This window comes from Gekko japonicus, unplaced genomic scaffold (genome assembly GCF_001447785.1).
Source record: "Gekko japonicus isolate JY-2015 unplaced genomic scaffold, Gekko_japonicus_V1.1 scaffold1014, whole genome shotgun sequence".
NCBI classification, from domain to species: domain Eukaryota; kingdom Metazoa; phylum Chordata; class Lepidosauria; order Squamata; family Gekkonidae; genus Gekko; species Gekko japonicus.
This window is the reverse complement of record NW_015164217.1, coordinates 158804-181547: the sequence shown is the minus strand read 5'-3', so window position 1 is coordinate 181547 and position 22744 is coordinate 158804. Positions and strand designations below refer to the sequence as shown.

The 22744-nt window shown below is 53.0% G+C and overlaps 1 protein-coding gene across 1 annotated transcript; it reads left to right on the top strand.

Annotated features, from left to right (window-relative positions):
• Nucleotides 1-6622: 6622 nt before the first annotated feature.
• On the top strand, nt 6623-22613 carry LOC107108095 (zinc finger protein 526-like). Its single transcript, XM_015408490.1, has 4 exons — nt 6623-6695; nt 14907-15029; nt 19795-19890; nt 21723-22613. The coding sequence occupies exons 1-4, from the start codon at nt 6623-6625 to the stop codon at nt 22289-22291; spliced, it is 861 nt and encodes a 286-aa protein (XP_015263976.1). The 3' UTR covers nt 22292-22613.
• The last annotated feature ends 131 nt before the right edge of the window (nt 22614-22744 follow it).

Below are 22744 nucleotides of genomic sequence, written 5' to 3'. Positions count from 1 at the left end.
ATTTTTTTTCTGGTGGGGCTGGTGGGGCTGCCGTTATTTTGATGGCAGCTCCAATCTGGCCCCAAGGCCAACTGCCACCGGCCCCCCGGCCCCCGCAAGATTTAGAGGATGAAGAGGAGGAGGAGATTGGATTTATACCCCGCCCTTCACTACCCAAAGGTGTCTCAGAGCAGCGTACAAACTCCTCTCCCTTCCCCTCCCCACAAGAGACACCCTGTGAGGTCGGTGGGGCTGAGAGAGCTCTCCCGAAAACTGCCCTTGAGAGAATAACTCTGAAAGAACTTGTGACTGACGCAGGGTCATCCAGCAGGTGCAAGTGGAGGAGTGGGGAATCAAACCCGGTTCTCCCAGATTAGAGTCCGCGCACTTAACCACTACACTAAAGTGGCCCTTTAAATCTTGTGAGGGGGTGTGTGTCTGCCATCCCCCACTTCTTCTCAAAAAGCATTTCAAGGATCCCTTCAAATGCTTTAAAGAAGCGGGGGCCCTGTGCACCCGACCCCCCGATTCTTCTCAAAAAATCTTGTGGGGCTCCCTTTAAGGAAGGAGGCGGAGCCCCAATAGCCCCACTGTAAAAGGTAAAGGTTCCCTTGCTTGAAAGCCAGTCGAATCCGACTCAAGGGTTGCGGTGCTCATCTCCGTTTCCAAGCCGAAGAGCCAGCGCTGTCCGAAGAAATTTCCGTGGTCATGTGGCCGGCATGACTAAACACCAAGGTGCACGGAACGCTGTTCCCTTCCCACCGAAGCGGTACCTATTTATCTACTTGCAATTTCTTGCTTTCGAACTGCTAGGTTGGCAGTTAGCCCCACTGTAGCTATGGGCTAAATGGCATTACTTTATACTGAGTTAGCTGGTCTAACTGGTCTATCGGGGTCAGTATTGTTCACTCTGGCTTGCAACAGCTCTCAAAGTCTCACGTGGAAGTATTTCCCATCACCTGCTACCTGCTCCTTTCCACTGGAGATCCTAGGGACTGAACCTGGGACCTCCTCCATCCAAAGCAAGGCACTACTACTGAGCGACGGCCTCTCTCCAGCTCATCCTTGGAGCCATTTTTCAAACCAAAGCTCAGAACCCGGAAGTTATATAGAGAAGAAGAGTGTGTTAACGCATGCGCAAAGTGTATTTCTCATACTGCTGAGAATCCAGAGCTGACACATCCGGAGCTGAGGGGCAATAGGTTTACGCCTCTGGTGGGAGAGATTTGTCCAGGCGTCATTTCCTGCGGGAGCACACAGGAGCGGAGCTCCGGCAGTAAGGAACCCAGGGGGCGGGCACATGCAACCAGCCCCGCCCCCTGCTCCCAGCAGCCCTCAGTTGGGCTACAAGGAGCAAGAAGCAGCCAGGTAAGTTGCAGAGCCACACACACCCGGCCCACCTTTAGGTACAAGCTCTCCCTCCTCTGTGAGGGCAGATCTGCACATTCCCCCCCCCCCCAATAGTGAGCAATCCAAATAGTCCAGTGGAGCCTGAGTGGTGGGTGTTGCCTTCTGACACACTTCCGGTGATGTCAGGGGGCGTGGCATATGCAAATAAGTTATGCTAATACGTTATGCTAATGAGTTCCTGCACCTCTTTTTCTACGAAATGACCCCTGGATTTGTCACTTGAGGTCTTGCGATAAAACCATTAACCACTGACAACCTTCATTACTGCCCACCAACAGCGAGAGAGGAACTGACCAGTTAAGAAGGGGAGCGGCTTAGGGCCACCGAGATGTTCGTCTATCTATCGATGTGGCAGCATACTTGGCTGTGACGCCCACCGTCCGAAGCAGGCAGCTCACCTGCTGATGCAAATCTTGTCCACAAGCTCTTAGTCACTATGATGTCACAGAGCACCGTGGGAGGGGGTGATGCGGGGCTTTTGTGACGAGTCCCTGCCGCGGGAATGCTGGCCAAGCGTGCGGGGTTGCACACAGCTTTGCGTTGGCTCACGTTTCCTCAAAGGTGCGCCAGGACCTATTCCGGTCTCCCAGGGGATGCTTCAGAATGAAGCGGGGACGCGGATCTGCCTCAACAGAGCCCTTTCTGTGGAACTCTGGCAGCCGGTTTCTTGTGAAACACATCTCTCCTGTGTTTGGGGGTCACGTGTAGAAGGCCAGGTTACCAAACTGGGGAGGGGAGAATCAATCACGCGGCCCCTTTCTTCAAGACTGATACAAACCTGTAAGGGGATCTCTCACATCCTAAAGATGCGACCTTACGAGCCATGAAAGAAATACACACGCAGACAGACAGATACATTTGATTTCTGAAACAACATGAACTTTAAAGCCCTATATGGCCAGGGACCAGCCTACTTAAGGGACCGCCTTTCCCCACATGTTCCCCCAAGAGCACTACGGTCGGGGAACCAGAACTTACTGGACATGCCAGGTCCCCGGTCCATCAAACTCGTCATGACCAGGAATAGGGCGTTTTCGGTGGTGGCTCCTATCTGGTGGAATGAGCTCCCAGAGGAGATCAGGGCTCTGCGGGACCTAGCACAGTTCCGCAGAGCCTGCAAGACGGAGCTCTTCCACCAGGCTTTTGAATAGGAGCCGCCATCGTCATGGTACCACCAACGCCCCATGATTTCTGCGGGCACCTTGGGTGAGAATGGGACGTTTTAGGGGACGGCCATCTTCTTTTTAGGAGAGGAGCACCAACATTTGTGCATTACTGTGATGTATTTTAATATTTTAATGTTTTCCATTGTTCTATTGTATTATCTGGCAATATGCCTCGTAAGCCGCCTTGAGCCTCTGGGGCGGGTGGGATAGAAATGTAAATAATAAATAAATAAATAAATAAATAGACTCATTTGTTACAGGGGCTGGATCTGACATAAATGTCACTCTATCGGGCTGGGCTGTGTGTGCCATAAAATGTAATGCCAGGTACCAGAGAGAGAAACTGTATGAAGCACAGCAGATGGTAAGCTCTGAGCCGGTGTGTCCTCGCGGCAAGGCCCCCTGGGCTGGGAGGGGCTGTAAAGGAAAACCCACAGGGGCGGACTGGAGAGGCAGTAGTTGCAGCACTGGGCAGAAGCTCCCACGATGCTTGACCGCTGCAGACGAGGTTGTTCTGCCGTGCCGAAGCCACAATGGAGTGGCTCCGATCATCCCCCCCCCAGCATCCACTCCCTTGCATCAGTTGCTCACGGGCCACATAAGAACCCTGGACGGACCAGTTTGGTGTCGTGGTTGAGTGCGCGGATTCTAATCCGGGAGAACCGGGTTTGATTCCCCACTCCTCCACTTGCACCTGCTGGGTGACCTTGGGCAAGTCATCGTTCTGGCACAGCTGTTCTTGAAAAAGAGCCGTTTCCGTCAGAGCTCTCCCAGCCCCGCCGACCTCACAGGGTGTCTGTTGTGGGGAGCCAGTTTGGTGTCGTGGTTAAGTGCACGGACTCTAATCTGGGAGAACCCGGTTTGATTCCCCACTCTTCCACATGCAGCTGGTGGTGTGACTTTGGGTCAGTCACAAGCTCTCTCAGAGCTGTTCTCTCAGGAGCAGCTCTCCGAAGAGCTCTCTCTCAGTCCCACCGACCTCACAGGGTGTCTGTTGTGGGGAGGGGAAGGGAGAGGAGTTTGTAAGCCGCTCTGAGACTCCTTTGGGTAGTGAAGGGCGGGGTATATATCCAATCTCCTCCTCCTCCTTATGTTTGACACCCCTGAAGTAGACTATTTATTGGCATCTGGCATCAACTCTGACACCTTTTGGCACCAGGTTAAAAAAAGAAGAAGCACATGCTGGTCACAGATTTACAAGGATAAGAAACTGAAGCCCTGGGAGACCAGAAGGATGCCAGAGAGGACATGGAGCAAAGGATGGGTAAAGTGTGCATAAGGCTGCCCTGCTTTCCCTTCTCTAATGAGTCACACGCATAAATTTGGACGATGAAGGCCCGGCATGTTATAGCAAATACAGACTTAGACTCAGGCCTGTAGCCAGGATTTTGTGGCTGGTGGGGCAAATTGTTTTCTGGTGGGGCTGGAGCTCTCGGTGCAGAAGGAAAAGCTATTCAGCCAATAGAAAGCTGTTCCCAGGAGAGATCACTAAATTGCAAGCTGTCCACCGCTTTAGATGACAGTTGTCAGCCACTGCAACTTAATCACTTCTGCCGGCCAAATTTGGCAACAATTCTGATCACAAGCCGGCAGGTGGGGGTGATGACTTCTATAGTCAAGACGGCCAACACTTAGGCAGGAAAACTCTCTTAAAGGAGACCAATTTCATGACACAGTTAGAAGGGGGCCTAGAGGTCACCTACTCCAACCCCCCTTGCTCAGTGCGGGAATTAGTCAACTACAGCACCACACTCTGCTTAAGGGACCACACACCTTTAAAAAAAAATGTTTATAAATGATTGAAAAAAGCATGTACAAGAGAAATTCGTGTGGGGCTGTGCCTTTAAGAAAGGGGCAGAGCCCCCAAAGCCCCACTGTAGCTATGGGCTTGCTTAGGCTGGGGAGACCCTGCATTAGAATCCAAGACTAGCTTGCTGGGTAACTGAAGCCAGTCTCTCTCTCTCAATTTAACCTACATCAAACGGGTATCACCTCGTGCATGACAGGAAGAAGGAGATGGGTGCGAATAACAGGCTTGCCGACTGTTTCAGCGGCTCTGCTCCTGGGCCACTTGAAGCTCTTTTCACATTGCCAGTTTGGTGTAGTGGTTAAGAGTGCAGACTCTAATCTGGGAGAGAAGCAGGTTTGATTCCCCACTCCTCGACATGGAGCTGCTGCTGTGTCACAAGTCCTCTCAGAGCTGTTCTCTCAAGGGCAGTCCTCGAAAGAGCTCTCTCAGCCCCAGGGTGTCTGTTGTGGGGAAGGGAAAATGATTGTAAGCTGCTCCGAGACTCCTTCGGGCAGTGAAGGGTGGGATATAAATCAAATCTATTCTTCTTCTTCCCCTATCCCTGGAAAACCAGCACGGGAATAGAACCTGCAAAGAAGTCGGCCACTGTCGCGCAAACTCGGCGGAATCGTGAGCCGTACAGCCTGGCACGGAGAAACACCTGTCGAACAGAACCCACGGAAAGCTCCCTGAGCAGATCTAGGTCAGTGGGAAGGCAGAGCTGTCTGTGAAGCAGTGGGGCACTCCCCGCCCTCAGGGTGAGCACTGTTCGCTCTTAACCCACAGCGCCGGAGATCAAGGAGCCCGGCTGGCTTGCAAGCAGCCTGAGCAAAGCCTGTGGAAACTCCCTGGAGGGGAACAGAAGACATGTACCAACGAGAGGAAGCCTGGGGTAGTGAAGATGAAAAGGCGCCATGCACGGCTAAGAACAGCAGGCTCCACGGGAAGTGCGACATCGGGTCCAGGCGTGCAGTGTGCTTTCGGGCCTTCATCTAAGAGGAGCGTGCGCCAGGAGGTTTGACCTCCGAATCCCTGCTCGGCCAAGTCGCAAGCTGGACAAGGCCCGCAGGTTGCCCCCGCCCTTTCTTCTTTTCTTCCTGGGAGGGCTCTGCGTGTCTCTGGCAAGCTGAAACTAATCTCTCTCTCTCTCTCATTTGAAAACATGTATTATTAACTTCGGTGTAGCACAGATGAAAGCGACTGACAGAGATCTGATTGACGGAGATTTGAGCCAGTTTGGTGTCGTGGTTAGGAGCGCGGAGTCTAATCTGGGAGAACCGGGTTTGATTCCCCACTCCTCCACGGGCAGCTGCTGGTGTGACCTTGGGTCAGTCACAAGTTCTCTCAGAGCAGTTCTCTCAAGGGCAGTTCTCCGGAGAGCTTTCTCAGCCCCACCTACCTCACAGGGTGTCTGTTGTGGGAATGGGATGGGATTGTAAGCCGCTCTGAGACTCCTTTGGGTAGTGAAGGGCGGGGTAGAAATCCAATCTCTTCTCTTCTTCTTCATCTTAGCTGTCTTTTTAAAAGGTTTAGAGAGCTTTGTGGAAAATATGGAGACAAGTGACCAGGAAATAGAACCTCCATGGACAGAGGCAGTGTACCTCTAAGTACCAGATGCTGGGAATGTATGTGAGAAGATGGGCCAGCCTTGCCTCAGGGCCATGCTCGGGCACTTTGAGAGACATCGGGCGAGATGTGGTTGAGAACCGGGACTTGGTCAAATCCCGCAATGCTGTTTGAGCAACGGGCATTTCCTCGACGTTCCCTTTTGCAGACCGGAAGGGGTGCAGAAAGGATTATCACCTCGGGAGTCTACAGCCCAGGCGAGTTTGGAACCAGGGACATCCAAAGTCATCTTTTCGTAGCCACGTTGCATTCCTTAGCACTGCCTCCACTAAAGGCAGAGGAGCAGGCTATCGGTAAGGAAGTTGGCAACCTCGGATAGCAAAGGGCAGGGGGCTAGATTCCGATCTTGCTGTCAGGAGAATATGCCACGTCTCAGCTCTAAGGCTGCCGGCTGGCCTGGAATAAAATAATAATCATGAACCTTTCGTAGAGGCATTAATGGGATGCTATTTACCTCCCTAACCCGAAAAGCGTCAACTTCCAGTTTCTGCAAATGAATCCTCTGTGAAAAGGGACGGGTCATTTTTCTCCAGGCTGCCTGTTGGCAACCTTGAACGAAGGGTGAATGCGATCCAATTTTAAACCCAATTTAAAAGTGCTGCAGACGTGGTTGAGTAGCTAGTGCGGGGTGCATACGGGAGGCTCCGCGGAGATGGATAACTGGATGGTGGAAAGCGTGGTCAAGTTGCGGCTGACTTTTGGAGACCCCTTTTATGTATTGAAAGGTGGGAGATGATTATCAATGCAAGGCTTTTATTCAGAACGTTACTCCGCTCTAATCTGACTCTGTGAAGAGCGGCGTCCAAACTTAGACTGTTCCAAACTGAACTATATACAGTGTAACTACTTTCATGAGGTCTGATTGGACCTAAGCGGATCTTTCTGATAGGATACTCTGTACGGCTTTAGGACCACTAGAAGGTCTTTATTACGCAGCCAATCACGACAGAGGAAACTAGGATACCTTAGCACAAGCCATCACTAAACAGCTTAGAAATAACTCAGAACATAACAAACCCCATGGGGTGTTCCAGGCAAAAGTCGCCCAGAGGTGGTTGGCCAGTAGCTCACAAGGTGGAATTTTTCGCTCACAAGACGCCAACGGCTTAGAGGGAGCATTGCCTGTGAAGTAGGTGGGGCTGAGAGAGCTCTTTCCAGAACTGCCCTGGAGAGGACAGCTCTGACAGAACGATGGCTTGCCCAAGGTCATCCAGCAGCTGCAAGTGGAGGAGTGGAGAAATCCCCCACCACCACGGACCGGGGTGCGAGGCTCCCAGAAGACCACCCACAACAGTGAGGTGGCATTTTCTGGATAATTCCGTGAAAAACTCTACCCCACTCGTTCCCTTTTTGCTAGGCGCCACATTTCATGTCTCACTGTGACTGTGTAGGGAGATATCCTGTTGGCCCCATGCAGCCGGTTCCTTCCTTGATGCTCCTTTGAAAGACATACAAGAGGCCCGGACTGGACATTCCTTAGGCTACCAGGGATCACACTTCTGCTATCTTCAGGTCCAAACCAGTTCGTTTCCAGGCCTGGTGTAGGGGAATTCTAGGGCCCAGGCCTCTTCCAGGGATCCCCAACCCTATTACAGCTCTTTTTTGTGGGTGTGTGGAGTCTGGCTAGGGAACTTAGGCCTCCAGAGGGAGAGAAACACAGCAAGAACAGTTGCCTTAAACGAAAAGTATTTATTAACTCTAAAACCATACACGAGAGCCAGTTTGGTGCAGTGGTTAGGAGCGCGCGGACTCTAATCTGGGAGACCCGGGTTTGAGTCCCCGCTCCTCCACATGCAGCCTTGGGTCAGTCACAAGTTATCTCAAGAGCTCTCTCGGCCCCACCTACCTCACAGAGTGTCTGTTGTGGGGAAGGGAAAGGGATTGTAAGCTGCTCAGAGACTCTGAATAAGAAGAAGATGAAGAAGAAGAAAAAGAAGAGGAGGAGGAGATTGGATTAATACCCCATCCTTCACCCCATCTCAAAACAACTTACAAACTCCTTCCCCTCCCCACAACAGACACCCTGTGGGGTAGGTGGGGCTGAGAGAGCTCTGAGAGAACTGCTCTTTCAAGGACAGTTCTGAAAGAATTTGTGATTGACCCAAGGTCACACCAGCAGCTGCATGTGGAGAAGTGGGGAATCAAACCCGGGTCTCCCAGATTAGAGTCTATGCACTTAACCACTACACCAAACTGGCATATATCCGATATCAATGTTGTTGTTGTTGTTCAGTCGCACAGTTGAGTCCGACTCTTCACGACCCCATGGACCACATCATGCCAGGCCCTCCGGTCTTCCGCCGTCCTCTGAAGTTTGCTCAATTCCATGTTCGTTGCATCGGTGACACTGTCTAACCATCTCATCCTTTGCCGTCCCCGTCTTCTTTGACCTTCAGTCTTTCCCAGCATCAGGGTCTTCTCCAGTGAGTGCTCCCTTCTCATTGGGTGGCCAAAGTATTTGAGCTTCAGCTTCAGGATCTGGCCTTCCAGGGAACAGTCAGGGTTGGTTTCTTTTAGGATTGACTGATTCGATCTCCTTGCAGTCCAAGGGACTATCAAGAGTCTTCTCCAGCACCATAATTCAAAAGAATCTATACTTCGGCACTCGGCCTTCCTTATGGTCCAACTCTTACAGCCATACATAACTATCAATACCAATACCCAACAGCATATAGAAAAATCCCAATACCTGATATAGTGTACACTTCAGAAAGAACAAGGAATTCCTGGACTGTGGACCAAGACCCCCCTCAATCCTAGGTGGGGTGTTGGCCAAACAGCCCCTTAAAAGCCCAAAGCCTTCTTTTTATTCTCTTTTCAGCCAATAGGAATCAAGGGAGGAGTCAATTAAAAACATACCAAACTTGCCAAACACCAGCCCATCCTACGCTGGTACAATGAACCTTCGCTAGTATGACCTTCAGCCCCAGATATGTTTTATTAACTGCGATCTCAACAAGGCCTAGACAGAGATGTTCAGGCTTTGGAGCCTGGCTCTCGGAAGGCCGGGGAATGTGGATTCAGGCAAAGGTACATCTTACAGGGCAAGGCTTTCGTTGTTACGCCTAGGCTGCCAGCAAAAGAGCAAAGGCTTCTGGGACTTCTGAACCAAGAAACCAAAGTCAGTTATCCAGGGGTCATTTTGTACAAAAAGAGGTGCAGGAGCTCATTAGCATAACTCATTAGCATAACTTATTTGCATATGCCACACCCCCTGACACCACTGGACGTGTGTCAGAAGGCAACACCCACCGCTCAGGCTCCACTGGACTATTTTGGATTGCTAGCTAGTGGGGGGGGGGGGACGTGCAGATCTGTCCTCACATAGGAGGGAGAGCTTGTACCTGAATAAAACTTGGTCTTAAAAGGTACCACTGGACTGTTTTGGGCCGGGGGGAGCTCTGCAACTTACCTGTCTGCTTCTTGCTCTGACTGACGGCTGCTGGGAGCAGGGGGGTGGGGCTTGTTGCATGTGCCCGCCCCCTGGGCTCTTTACTGCCGGAGCTCCGCTCCTGTGCGCTCCTGCAGGAAATGACCCCTGGTTATAGCAATACCTGAATAGCATAGAAAAACAGAAAGACCCCAGGCTCACTGAACCCCCAAGTTTCTGCAACGCCTGGTTCTAACACGCCTGCAAACCTGTTGCAAGGAAAACACCCTGAAGGAATGTCTGTCTGGCTAGCCTTCCGGGATGGGGCCCAGAATCCGCATGAGCATCGGTATGTGTCACTCAGAAGCCGGTCGCGCTGTTGGTGGTGATCCCGCAAAGCTCCTTTCCCCCCCAAGAGCAGCCAGAATTTCCCTTCTCTTGTGATGTGAAATGTTGTCTGAGCCCTGACCGAGCCTGTAAAAACACGAGCGGAGTGTTCCCATCGGTGGATTATATTCCACGCCTCTGCTTGCCTCTGTGTGTGTGTGTGGAGGGAGGGGGGGGGAGATATAAAAACCAAGCTGACTTCATTGTAGCAACCAGGCGCCCCATGTGACCCCCAGGAGAATGACATCATCCTCATTCCGAACACCCCCCCTCTCCTCCTTTGCTCTCTTAAAGAGGCGGTGGAAAATTCCCTGCTTGCTTTTCATGCTCTTGCCGAATGCCTCCCCCCCCCTTCATATGGGGAGTTTCGTTCTTGTTGCTAAGGGTTAGGTAGGCGCCCCATTCATCCCAGAAAGCTTGACTTTGGAGGAAGCGTGCTTTTTAGGTGTGCAGATGAGAGAGAAGCAGCACCTCCTTCTCATCTGCATTTCAGAGGTAGTAATATCGGTCCACTTTGCAGGGATTACAAGAAGATAATGCATATCTGCTGTGAAGACAGAAGGCATTAGGATGGACTCTCCTGCTCACCTTATGGGATATGCGTTTGAGTGAAAGAGGAAGGAGGAGATTGGATATATACCCCACCCTTCACTACCCAAAGGAGTCTCAGAGCAGCTTACAAACTCCCTTCCCCTCCCCACAAAAGACACCTTGTGAGGTAGGTGGGACTGAGAGAGCTCTTCGGAGAACTGCTCCTGAGAGAACAGCTCTGAGAAAACTTGTGACTGACCCAAGGTCATCCAGCAGCTGCAAGTGGAGGAGTGGGGAATCAAACCTGGTTCTCCCAGATTAGAATCCGTGCACTTAACCACGACACCAAACTGGCTCCCCACAACAGACACTCTGTGAGATAGGTGGGGCTGAGAGAGCTCTTTTGAGGACTGCTTGTGAGAGAACAGCTCTGAAGGAGCTTGTAGCTGACCCAAGGTCACACCAGCAGCTGCATGTAGAGGCGTGGGGAATCCAACCTGGTTCTCCCAGATTAGAGTCCACGCTCATAACTACTACACCAAACCGGCAGTAGAGCGATATAGCCCCTCACTTCCCACAAAGTCCAACGTCGATGAATCCTCTGCCGCAAGGTGCGTTCAACCCGTTGTGCCTTCAGCAGAGACTGGATGTGTCCCCTTCATGCCAGCCCTACTCACTTTGGGCAGCTCTGTGGCAATTTTTGCAACACCGTCATTCTGAAACGAACGCACTGATTGCTTTCAGGCAGGCCCCAGTTACTCGGCGATCCTTTCAGAGACTCGCGAAGGAGCTAAACCCAAAGACAAGCTGAGAGGTTGATTATTTGATCGCACAAGCCTTCCACTTAGCTCTTAATCTTCCCGATATCCATTTCCAGAAACTAACTCCTAGTGAAGCGCAGAGGTGTCTCCAGCCACATCTGCCGATCCTCAAATAATACGTCTGGGTCTTTGCTGAAAGTCCATGGGACTGGTGTGCTCATCTCTGCTGGGAGGGAGATGCTACTATACTGACTCTGGATCCTGTATTTCTCTGGGACTTCACGGAAGGGTTGGGGATTTGAGAGCCCACTTTGAGTGGAGCGGGGTCCCCCACAGTTACTGTGCTAAGGAGCAGATGCTGCTAGAGAGACAGGCAGAAAGGCCGGGCTTGCCTCCCTGCATACAGCCGGGTTCACCCGCTTCCGTCTTTGGGCGCCGCAGATATCTGCATCTTGCCACAGAGGGAATGGGGGTCGAGAAGCCACAAAAAAGGCAGGCCACGAGGAGATGCGTGTTGGTGCAGCATCTTTTACCCTCTGGCTAGTCTGTCCAGTTCGGTGTAGTGGTTAGGAGCATGGACTCTAAATCTGGGAGAACTGGGTTTGATTCCCCACTCTTCCACATCCAGCCGCTGGTGTGACTTTGGGTCAGTTACAAGTTCTTTCAGGGCTGTTCTCTCAAGGGCAGTTCTGGAGAGAGCTCTCTCAGCCCCACCTACCTCACAGGGTGTCTGTTGTGGGGAGGGGAAGGGAAAGGAGATTGTAAGCCGCTCTGAGACTCCTTCAGGGAGTGAAAAGCAGGGTATAAATCCAATCTCTTCTTCTTCTCTCATCCTTGAATGCAGGCTTCTGAACGGCAACAGAGAGCAGCGTGGCACAGCGGTCCAAGTTGTGGCTTGGGAGACCCCGGCTGGCAACTCCGGGTTGGGAAATTCCTTGAGATTCGGGGGCAGAGGCCGAGAAGGTGCAGCTTCGCGACAGAGCTCTTCAGAGATACGATGTTATAGAGTAGGGGTCCCCAACCTTTTTGAGCCTGGGGCACCTTTGGAATTGTGACACAGGGTGGTGGGTGCAACCACAAAATGGCTGCCGTGGGAGGCGGAGACAATCACAAAACGCCAGGGAGTGAGGTAATGCGTAACTCGCATTTCAAGCAGAAGCTCTGTTTAATAGAGAGCCAGTTTGGTGTAGTGGTTAAGTGTGCGGACTCTAATCGGGGAGAACCGGGTTTGATTCCCCCACTCCTCCGCTTGCGCCTGGCTGGATGACCTTGGGCAAGCCATAATTCTGGCACAGCTGTCCTTGAAAAAGAGCAGTTTCTGTCAAGAGCTCTCTCAGCCCCACCCACCTCACAGGGTGTCTGTTGTGGGGAGGGGAAGGGAAAGGAGTTTGTAAGCCGCTCTGAGACTCCTTCGGGTAGTGAAGGGCGGGGTATAAATCCAATTTCTCTTTCGAATGAGCACCCTGTTGATACCTTTCCTCAGGGCATGGAAGGCAGAGACATTCTGCCGGGTCTTCGGTTGAGGACAGTGACGAGGGCATCCTTTGGCACTCTGATATATTTCCCCATCCCTCGTAACCCCTCCCGCCGGGAGGCTGGGGAGCTGGAATTCTGTCCGCCATCTTGTATATTGTACGTACGCTGTTTTTATCTATCGGTATTTACTGGTTTGTTTTAACTTAGTTTTTACATTGGGATTTGTCTACTATTTCGTCGTAAGCCGCCCTGAGCCCTACTTTGTAGGGAAGGGTGGCCTAGTAAAATCCAATCTGATAAGTAAATAAATAAAATATTGTTATACACATAAGTGGAGTGAGAGAGAGAGAAAAGAAAAACTCACCTAGCAGATCTCCAACGGCCACTCAGAAGCTCTGCTGGCCAATGCTCCCTCTAAGCTGTGGAGTCTTGTGAGCAAAAATTCTACTTTGTGAGCGACCGGCATTAAAGTTGTGAGCGAGCGATTTGGCTGCTGCATAAATCAGTTTGCCCTGGAGCCATCCTTCCTGAGTTAGGACAAAAACGTGTGAGCCGGAGGCTAAAAAACTGCGGGCTAGCTCACACTAACTCAGCTTAGAGGGAACACTGCTGCTGGCCCTACCCACTTTCCCGAAAGCAGGGAGCCCATACCAGACAGGTACCAGTGGGTGCTCACGGGCACCGTCTTGAGGATCCCTGCTACACTGTAAACCTTCTGAAGTTGCCATTTCCCCCTCTCCAGGGAAAAGTGTTTTCTGTAGACCATTTGTTGTTCTGGGAGAACTGTCAGCCCCCATCTAGACTCTTCCCGGCCTCATATACTCACTTGCTGCGAAGCAACACTGGGGGACCTGGAGCCAGTCACAGTCACCTCCCTCACAGGGTTGTTGTGAGAAGGGTGACCACGTAAGCCTCTCTGGAGGAAGGGAGAGGGTGAAAACGCTGAAGGAGGAAATCAGAGGAAGACTCCTCCGCCTCGACAACGATCGCAGCTTCTCCCGCCGCAGCCATTCCAGTCCGCTCCAGCGTGTGCCAGCAGCGACGGGAGCAGGGCGGTGCACCGTGTGCCCCCAGCGGCCGCATCTGCCGCGCTGCTCCCCGAAGCGCCGCCAGCGGCACAGAACGACCCGCCGCCAGCAGCGGCCCGCATCCAATCTAACACTCGAGCTCCCTCTGCCGGCCACGGGTCGAAAGCGCTACATTCCCACTCGCCCGCATCGACAGCCGCGCCCCCTGCCGGCCAGACCTCTCCCCCCACCCAGGGCCGGATTTAGACTTGCCGAGGCCCTAAGCTATACAAAACCCAGAGGCCCCCTACTGTTTTAAATTACATCAGCTGGTCTCAGAAAAATTTAAAATATATATGCCTTTTTAATATTTGAAATCATTTTTTATATTGTGTTTTTATTCGAGGCCCCAGCAGATTGCGAGGCCCTAAGCTGTAGCTTATTTAGCTTATGCGTAAATCCGGCACTGCCCCCACCCCGCAGTTGCCAACGTCTCCTCCGCCGTAGGGCTCCCATGCTTCGAAGGGAGCTGTGCCGGGTAGGGTTGCTAGGTCTCCCCTGGCCACCAGCGGGAGGCGGCGGGGTAGGGTTGCCAGATCCTGGCTGGGAAACTCCTGGAGACTTGGGGATGGAGCCTGAGAAGGATAGGGACCTCAGTGGGGTACAGGGCCATAGCGTCCACCCTCCAAAGCATCCAATTTCCTACAGAGGAACGGATCTCTCTAGTCTGAGCTGCAATTCTCGGGGTGTGTGTGTCCCCGGGTGCCACCTGGAGGTTGGCATTCCGGCATTCCAAGCGCCCGGCGGGCAATGCTTCTGCGCCCTTCTGATGGGCATGTCTCTCTGTGCTTGAGGCCGCCCTATAGGCAAAGCAGCCCCTTTAGACCGGCCGTCGCTGGACGCTCACGGAGACCTCGCCGGCTCGGTTCTGCCGGAAGCAAGAGCCGGGTGGTGGTTGTTTTTTGCACGCCTCTGGCTGTTGCTTGGCATCCCCAGATTCTTGAATCTGGTGTATCTTCTCGTTCCTGCTTGGAAGGGGAAAGGGGGGGGGGGATAAGCAGAAAAGGAAGGCTGCAATCCTGTGCATATTTACTTAGGAGCAAGCCCCTTGGAACAGAAGAGGAGTTACTTGCGAGTAAACAATGTGTTACAAAACCCACTAATTTCCCGGCGCCTATCCTTGTTCCCCGCACCCCGCGGTGCATTCATAAGCGCACGCGCAGAACCGCCTGCCAGCAACCCGACGATCACCCTCTGCCATTACTTTTACACTGAGCACGCGCAGAACCGCTCCACGACCGTCCGCTGCGGCGCATGCGCCCCGACGCCCAGTCTCCTCCGGGCCTCTCCGCCCTCCCGCCCATGCGCAGTCCCGCTTGCTGTTGTTTTCGCCCGGTCGTCCAGCGCACGCGCAAGGAATCAAGACCGCCGAGAGAACCCCGCCCACTTTCTCCGTCTGCGCCTGCGCAGCTAGGGTCCTGTGGGTAGACGGGACCGGGCTGCCCCTCCCCAAATCCGGAGGAACCGGTGAGTGCTAGGGCGCGCAATGCATTATGGGGGCAGGGTGTTTTTTTGCATGCCCTCCCCCGGTCCGCTACCCCCTACCAGTAGTCGCAGTGCATTGTGGGATCGGGTCCCCCCCCAAATCTTGTGGTTCAGACAGCTGCAGAACATTATGGGATTGAATCCCCTCCGGTCCATACTGGTGGCAGTGCATCGTGGGCACTTGGGTTGCAGCCACAGTCCCCCCAGCGCATTGTGGGATTGGGCCATATCATGTCAGCCCTAGTGCATTGTGGGTCATGGTCCCTTTCCCCCTCTTTTCTCTCTCTCTTCTTGCACCCTCTCTTTCCTTCCCCTTCCTCCATGGGAGAGCATAGGGAAGCGGGTTTGGATGCCAGTTGACCGGTCCCGATCCTTCCTCTTGCAGGTTGGGCTGCTGGCATTATTCAGGGGTCATGTCTGAAGTCCCTAAGCATGTGGAAGTTGGGAGGACATTGGCTTTGAGGAGGAGGATGGGACCTCGACCGGTGAGCAAAGTGTAGCCAGCGGGGTGGGAGGTGGGGAGGGCCGGCTGAGTTCCCTTTCCTCCGGCCAGCAAGCCCATAAAGGTCAGAGGAGAGTCAGGAGAAAGAGGCCTGGGGCTGCCTGGCCTGATTTGAGCTTCACCGGGAAACATACAAGGGAAGTACCTAAAAATATATTGAAGGAAGGGCAATTTGTCTTCCCAAGTAGTTTCCTTGGCCAAGTTAGAAACCAGCAGGCATGCAAAAGCGGTGTGTGGATCTGCCTCTTGCCTACGAGAATAACTGGAGCGTAGTCTGGATGACAGCATCTATAGCTGTAAGGTTTGTGTGTCACCGTTAACTTTGGCAGGTGCTGCAGTGGCTTCACCTGGGCACTAGGGGGAGCTAGGTTGCAGAGAAAGACACAGGTAGCTTGATAAAGTCCTCCTCTTTTCCTTATTCACTGCACTGCAAGGGGACCAAGCATCACTTGGGGTTCTTTTTTTTGGGGGGGGGTCATTCCACCCTTTTTGGGGCTCTCTTTCTGTGGGCTCCTGCTGTGTTATTTCATAACTTCCATGTGGTTTACCAGTAGGTCTTTCCACAACATCCATCTGTAGACAGAGCTAAGAACAGACGTGAGTTAGATCAGGTGTTGGTCCTCCGGTTCCCGACTGCAGGCTGCCGTGTGTGGTAAAGAGCCAGGGAAGCTGTCTTGCGCCATTATCTCTGTGGGGCTCCATCCCTGGGGCCTGGCACTTTTAAGGAGGTGGACTGTCGGGAGCTGCCGCTGTGTGTGCTGGAAGACCCAGCTTCAGTTCTTTCCAACACCAGTCAACTGGCCACAGAGGATGGGAGTGCTCTTTTCAGGGGGTTTCTGCTGGTCAGAGTAGGTAATCCCAGGGGTCATTTCATAGAAAAAGAGGTGCAGGGGCTCATTAGCATAACTCATTAGCATAACGTATTTGCATATGCCACACCCCCTGACATCACCGGAAGTGTGTCAGCAGGCAACACCCACCGCCAGGGCTATTTTTGGGCAGGAACGCACAGGAACGGAGTTCCGGCTGGCTCCCAAGTTGGCCACACCTAGCAGGAAGTCATTATCATAATAGGCCACACCCAACAGCAGGAACTCATTAGGATTGGCTACATTAGGGGTATGTGGCCTAACATGCAAAGGAGTTCCTGCTCCAAAAGAAGCCCTGGGTTTTGACAACAAACAAGGTAAACAGAATAAGAAGCAAAAGGTGGGTGTGGCTGGATGACCACACTTCTGGTAACACGGGAGTGTGGCCTAATATGCTAATGAGCTGTGCTTTCATGGGTGTGACCTAATATGCTAATGAGTTCCTGCTGTTGGGTATGGCCTATTATGCTAATGAGTTCCTGCTGGGCTTTTTCTACAAAAAAAGCCCTGCCCCCCGCTCAGGCTCCACTGGGCTGTTTTGGATTGCTAGCTATTGGGGGGGGGGGATGTGCAGATCTGTCCTCGCAGAGGCGGGAGAGCTTGTACCTGAATAAAACCTGGTCTTAAAGGTGCCACTGGACTGTTTTGGACCAGGGGACCGACGGGGGGGCTTTGCAGCTTACTTGGCTGCTTCTTACTCTGATTGAGAGCTGCTGGGAGCAGGGGGCGGGGCTTGTTGCATGGGCCCACCCCCTGGGCTCTTTACTGCCGGAGCTCCGCTCCTGTGCGCTCCTGCAGGAAATGACCCCTGGGTAATACTGCTCTAGGTGGAAAAAGTGGGTCTGGTTGCTATGGACCTATGGGCATTAGGTGGTGGTGGAGGAAAGTATTGTCAAGTTGCAGGTGACGTATGATGACCCTGCAGGGTTTTCAAGAGACATTCAGAGTTGCCTTCCTCCTGTGGTGGTCTCCCATCCAAGTACTAGCCGAGGCCGACTCTGCTTGGTTTCTGAAACCTGATGAGATCGGGCTAGGCTGGACCATCCAGGTTGAGGGGGACTGCATTAGCTACCCTAGGCTTAAGAACATTCACTTTGAGACTGGTTGGTGTCCCATGGATGTGTGACCCCACTCCCCTGGGTCCACCAGGCTCTCTTAATGACCAAAAAAGGCTTTTGCTCCATTCCTATCCATGGCATGTTTGGCATCATCTAATTTTTTTTTTAGTCTTTGTCGCAACAACAGCCTCTTGAGGTAGGTCCGGTTGAGAAAGGGTGAAGCTTCACCGCTGAGGAGAGATTTTGAAGTTTCCTTTGATAAAATTTTTGTAAATAAACTCCCAGAGCCTTAGACACTGCGCCACATTGTCAAACCCATCAGAAATTCCATCTCTGCGCACAGTTGGTATAGCAAGAAGAAAGGCGTTTTCTGCTGCCTCCATCTCACAACAGAGGAACACTGTTCCTTTGGAGACTCACCAGAGCTTGCGCATCATTCAGGACCAAATGACTTCTGTGAGACTTTTGGGTGGCTTAAGTTAAAAATCACTTAATGTCTCATGTTATGAGTTTCAAAGGACGCTGATGTGTAGACGAAAACGAGTTGGATTTATACCCTGCCCTTCACGTGAAGTCTCAGAGTGGTTTCAAATCTCCTTTCCCTTCCTCTCCCCCACAACAGACACCCTGTGAGGTAGGTGGGCCTGAGAGGGCTCCGAGAGAACCGGTCTTGAGAGAACAGCACTGAGAGAAATGTGACTGACCCAAGGTCACCCAGCTGGCTGCATGTGGAGGAATGGGGAGTCAAACCTGGTTCTCCCAGATTGCCATCTGCCACGCTAAACAGGCTCCCTGTATATTCCTCGGTTCTGTATGAGGACAGAAAAAGTGACACTCGGTACAGACCTCAGAGTGCTGAGAAGCTTAGTTTAAACTCCCCCCCCTCTTTTTGACTCTCAAAGGCGCCAGATCTAAAACGAAACCCTTGAAGATCTTAGGTGCACTCTCTGAATAACATGTACGTGAAATAAACTTTGAAGCTCATGAGAGCCGTTAAGAATCGAACAAGATCGAGACGGGCAGCCGTGTTAGTCCGTCTGTAGCAAAGAAGACGGGGACGGCAGAGGATGAGATGGTTAGACAGTGTCATAGATGCAACGAACATGGAATTGAGCCAACTTCAGAGGACGGCGGAAGACAGGAAGGCCTGGCGTAATCTGGTCCACGGGGTCGCGAAGAGTCGGACTCGACTGTGCGACTGAACAGCAACAAAAAAGCAGTAGAAAAGAGCGAGAGTCCAGTAGCACCTTGAAGACTAAGAAAAGTTGTGGCGGGGGGGTGAGCTTTCGTGAGCCACTGCTCGTTTCTTCAGATACTGCTAGAATGGGAGTCCGTCTGTCCTAGTTATTGGAAAGCGGCACAGGGTGGATTGCTTTCCATTCTGTGTGCCTTCCTTGGAGACAGATGAAGATGGGCAGCCGTGTCAAGAACTGAAGGCTGAAGGCATTTAAGAAGCGAGGGCATCCGGAAAGGCGCATGTGGAGGATGGACACAGGCTATCTAGCATATCAGTACTATAAGGACCTTTGTCTTCTGAGTGTGCGTATATGCACAGTTTCGGAGGGCAGCCCTGTTGGTCTCCAGTGGAAGCACTCCAGTCAAATCCAGCAGCACCTTAGAGACGGTCAAGGTTTTGGGAGTCAAATCTCCCTTTGTCAGATAACACTCGTCTGAGGAAAGGAGCTTTGACTGTGGAACGCTTATACCCCAAAATCTTGTTGGTCTCTAAGAGCCAGTCTGGTGTAGTGGTTAGGAGCACGGACTCTAATCTGGGAGAACCGGGTTTGATGCCCCACCTCTCCACATGCAGCTGCTGGTGTGACCTTGGGTCAGTTACAAGTTCTCTCAGAGCTGTTCTCTCAAGAGCAGTTCTCTCAGGAGCTCTCTCAGCCTTGCCTACCTCACAGGGTGTGTATGCTGGTAAGAGGAAGGGAAAGGAGACTCCTTCGGGTAGTGAAGGGTGGGGTATAAATCCAATCTCCTCCTCCTCCAAGGCAGAGATGTTCCGCCAGGCATTTGGTTGCGGGCAGCGACGGCCTGGCCCTCCCCCCTTCCTCCCTCTGTTCTGTATCTTACTTAACCCAGGGGGTATTAGAGATTTACTTTCCGTCCTGGATTGTACTGTTTTATTGTGGCTGTTGAATTTTAATACTGTTTTAAGCTGTATTTGTACTGATGTAAGCCGCCCTGCGCTCTGCTCACAGGGGAAGGCGGCCTGACAAGTTAAATTTAACAAATAAATGAAATGTAGTCCTAGACTGAGTCGCCAACAAACGTCCCGGGGTTGCGTTTGGCCAGTCACGCTCTGATTCTTCCAGGTGTCCCCACCATGCAAGAAGAGGAAGACTCCGAAACAACTTCCGTATCTTCCGGAGACAGCGGCCCCCCAACTCCGTCTGCAAATGGCTATCCAGGTACCCAGGGGTCATTTTGTAGAGCCCTGAAACTTACCTGGCTGCTTCTTGCTCTGACTGAGGGCTGCTGGGACCTGAAACTTACCTGGCTGCTTCTTGCTCTGACTGAGGGCTGCTGGGACCGAGGGTTGCATGTGCCCGCCCCCTGGGCTCTTTACTGCCGGAGCTCCGCTCCTGTGCGCTCCTGCAGGAAATGACCCCTGCAGGCACCAGGATTTGAACGGGCCTAGTCAGAGGCAGGTCGGCCAAAGCGCCCAGTAACAAAAGGCTGTTTGATAAGAGGAAATTTGGGGGGGGTTGGGTTCAGGGAGTTCATTCGAATCAGGGCCCAGCTGAGAACCTTTATGCAGGCCGGCAGTTCGGCGCTCTGGCCATAAAATCAGTAACAATCGCAGAGAGAGCACCTGGCCACGCATTTCCAATCCCACACTTGACAATTACGTAGTAGGGCTTCCGGATTGGAAGGTTGGGTCTGCCGGGTAGGAAGAAGCTCCAGGACTACGCAGGGGGTGGGATCTCCCCCCCGCCCTGCTCCGCTCCTAAACAAAGGAGTCTAGATCGAACTCTCCCTAGAAGCTAAAAGGACCAAACTGAGGCTACCGTGCTTTGGTGACATTAGGAGAAGACGAGAGTCGCCGGAAAAGACAATAATGCTAGGAAAAGTGGAAGGCAGAAGGAAAAGAGGGAGAGCCAAGATGAGATGGATGAGATGGATTGACTCCGTCAAGGAAGCCACAAAGGCCCCCAGCCTCCAAGGCCTGAGCAAGGCTATTGAGGCTGGGACGTTCGGGAGGTCATTCATTCATGGGGTCGCCATCAGCCCCGTAGCTAGGGATTTTGGGGGGAGGGGACCTTGGGGGGGCCACCAGCTAATTACATCAAAGGCTCCAGGGCAAGGGGGGGTCTGCTTGGCGCACACGCACACAGCCCCCACTAGAGCCTTCCTCTGAGGCGAGCCAGGATCCCAAGGTTCATAGACACAAAGGTCTAGGATAGCTGCCCTGTTTCTTTTAAAAAAGGAGAGCGGGGATCGAGTTTCCTCCCTCACTCCTTCCCTGAGCCGAGGATCTTTTCTGAAGCCTGGTGCAGAAAATCCAACAGGAGGAGCCAACTGCGGCAATCCGACCAATGGGTGTGTGACTCAGTCAACCACCGGTTGCTGCTGGGTCCTAAAGAGACTCGGCTTATCTCAGACAAGCGCAAACAGGGAGATGCCGGCTCAGCTTGATCAGGGGATGAGGGAGGGGGTGCCGAAGATCGGGGCCCCGCCAAACAGCGGGAGGGGGACGGGCCCCACGGGCCCCACGTTAGCTATGGGCCTGGTCGCCATACGTCGGAAACGACTTGACGGCACTGAACTCGCAGAGACAAAGAAAGGAGGCGGAAGCTACTTTAGTGTGATGTATTCCGCTCACCGAACCTGCAACGTTTGGCATTTTCCAGCTCCAACATGCTGTGGGGTTTAGGGTTAGGGTTTTAGGGTTAGGTTTAGGATTAGGGGTTAGAGTTTAGGGTTCGGTGCTCCCTCTAAGCTGCGGAGTTCTTGTGAGCAAAAAGTCTGGCATTAAGGTTGTGAGCGAGCGATCTGGATGCGGCATGAATCAGTTTGCCCTGGAGCTGTCCTTCCTGAGCTAAGACAAAAATGTGTGAGCCGGAGCCTAAAAGGACCGTGACCTAGCTCGCGCTAACTCAGCTTAGAAGGAACACGGGTAAGGGTTTAGGGTAGACAGGTTCCCCACGTGGCTGCTGGAGCTGTCCTGCAGGGGCTGACCGGGTGGATCACAGCTGTGTCTTGCTTCACTGTGTTTCCCCCCCTCTGGTTGTCTCACTAGGCCCCCAAAGCAAAGAGTCGCACGGAGCCGTAGGGGAACCAGTGGATGAAGGCGGTGAGATCGGGCACGATCGGCTGAGCTCTTCGCAGGCGCCCAGCCCCGAATGGCACGAATGCCCCGAATGTGGCCGCGGCTTCGGCACGTCCCGAGCCCTGAAGGTGCACCGCAGCTACCACGTGGGGCGCAAGCGGCCACACAGCGGCTCCTCCTCCTCCAAGCCGCCGACCCTGACCCTTTCCGGCAACCCCGAGAGCCGGGAAGGCCGAACGGCTCCGCCTCCCAGCTGGGGCGGCGCTTTCCACTACATCTGCGCCGAGTGCGGCCTGGGCTTCGCATCTCCCTCCTCGCTGGAGGCGCACCGCTGCGAACACAGCTGGCGCCGCAGCCCTCCAGCCCCGCCCCGCAACAAGCCCCCTCCTGCTCCTGCCCCTGCCCCGAGGGCGGCCAACGGCGAGCACGACGCAGACGGGGCTGATGGACCGTACCACTGCACCGAGTGCCCGGGGGAGTTTGGCCTGGTGTCGGAACTGCATGAGCACTACATGCGCCATGCGCGCGGAGAGCTGTAGATCGCCCACCCTTCTTCTTCTCTCCCCCTTCCACTGTCTAACATAATGGCACCTGCCAAGGGATTGCTCTGGTTAGGACTCTTTCAGAAGTGGATCAGAAATCCCCGACTTCCCTCACTTTATTTTTATTTTTTTTAGTTCCTTTTTAGGTTTTCTCCTCTGTATTTTAAATAAAAAATACACAAGTTTTTTTGCCGGCGGGGAGGGGAACGGAGTGCTTCTCACCGCTTGGAACAATCCCTTTCGTGCGTGCTACCTCTGCTGGTGGCAGTGCTCCCTCTAAGCTGTGGAGTCTTGGGAGCAAAGATTCTACTTGGTGAGCTCCTGGCATTAAAGTTGTGAGCGAGCCACTTGGCCGCTGCGTAAATGAGTCTGCTCTGGAGCAATGTTCCCTCTAAGCTGTGAAGTCTTGTGAGCAAAAATTCAACTCTGTGAGCTACTGGCCTTGAAGTT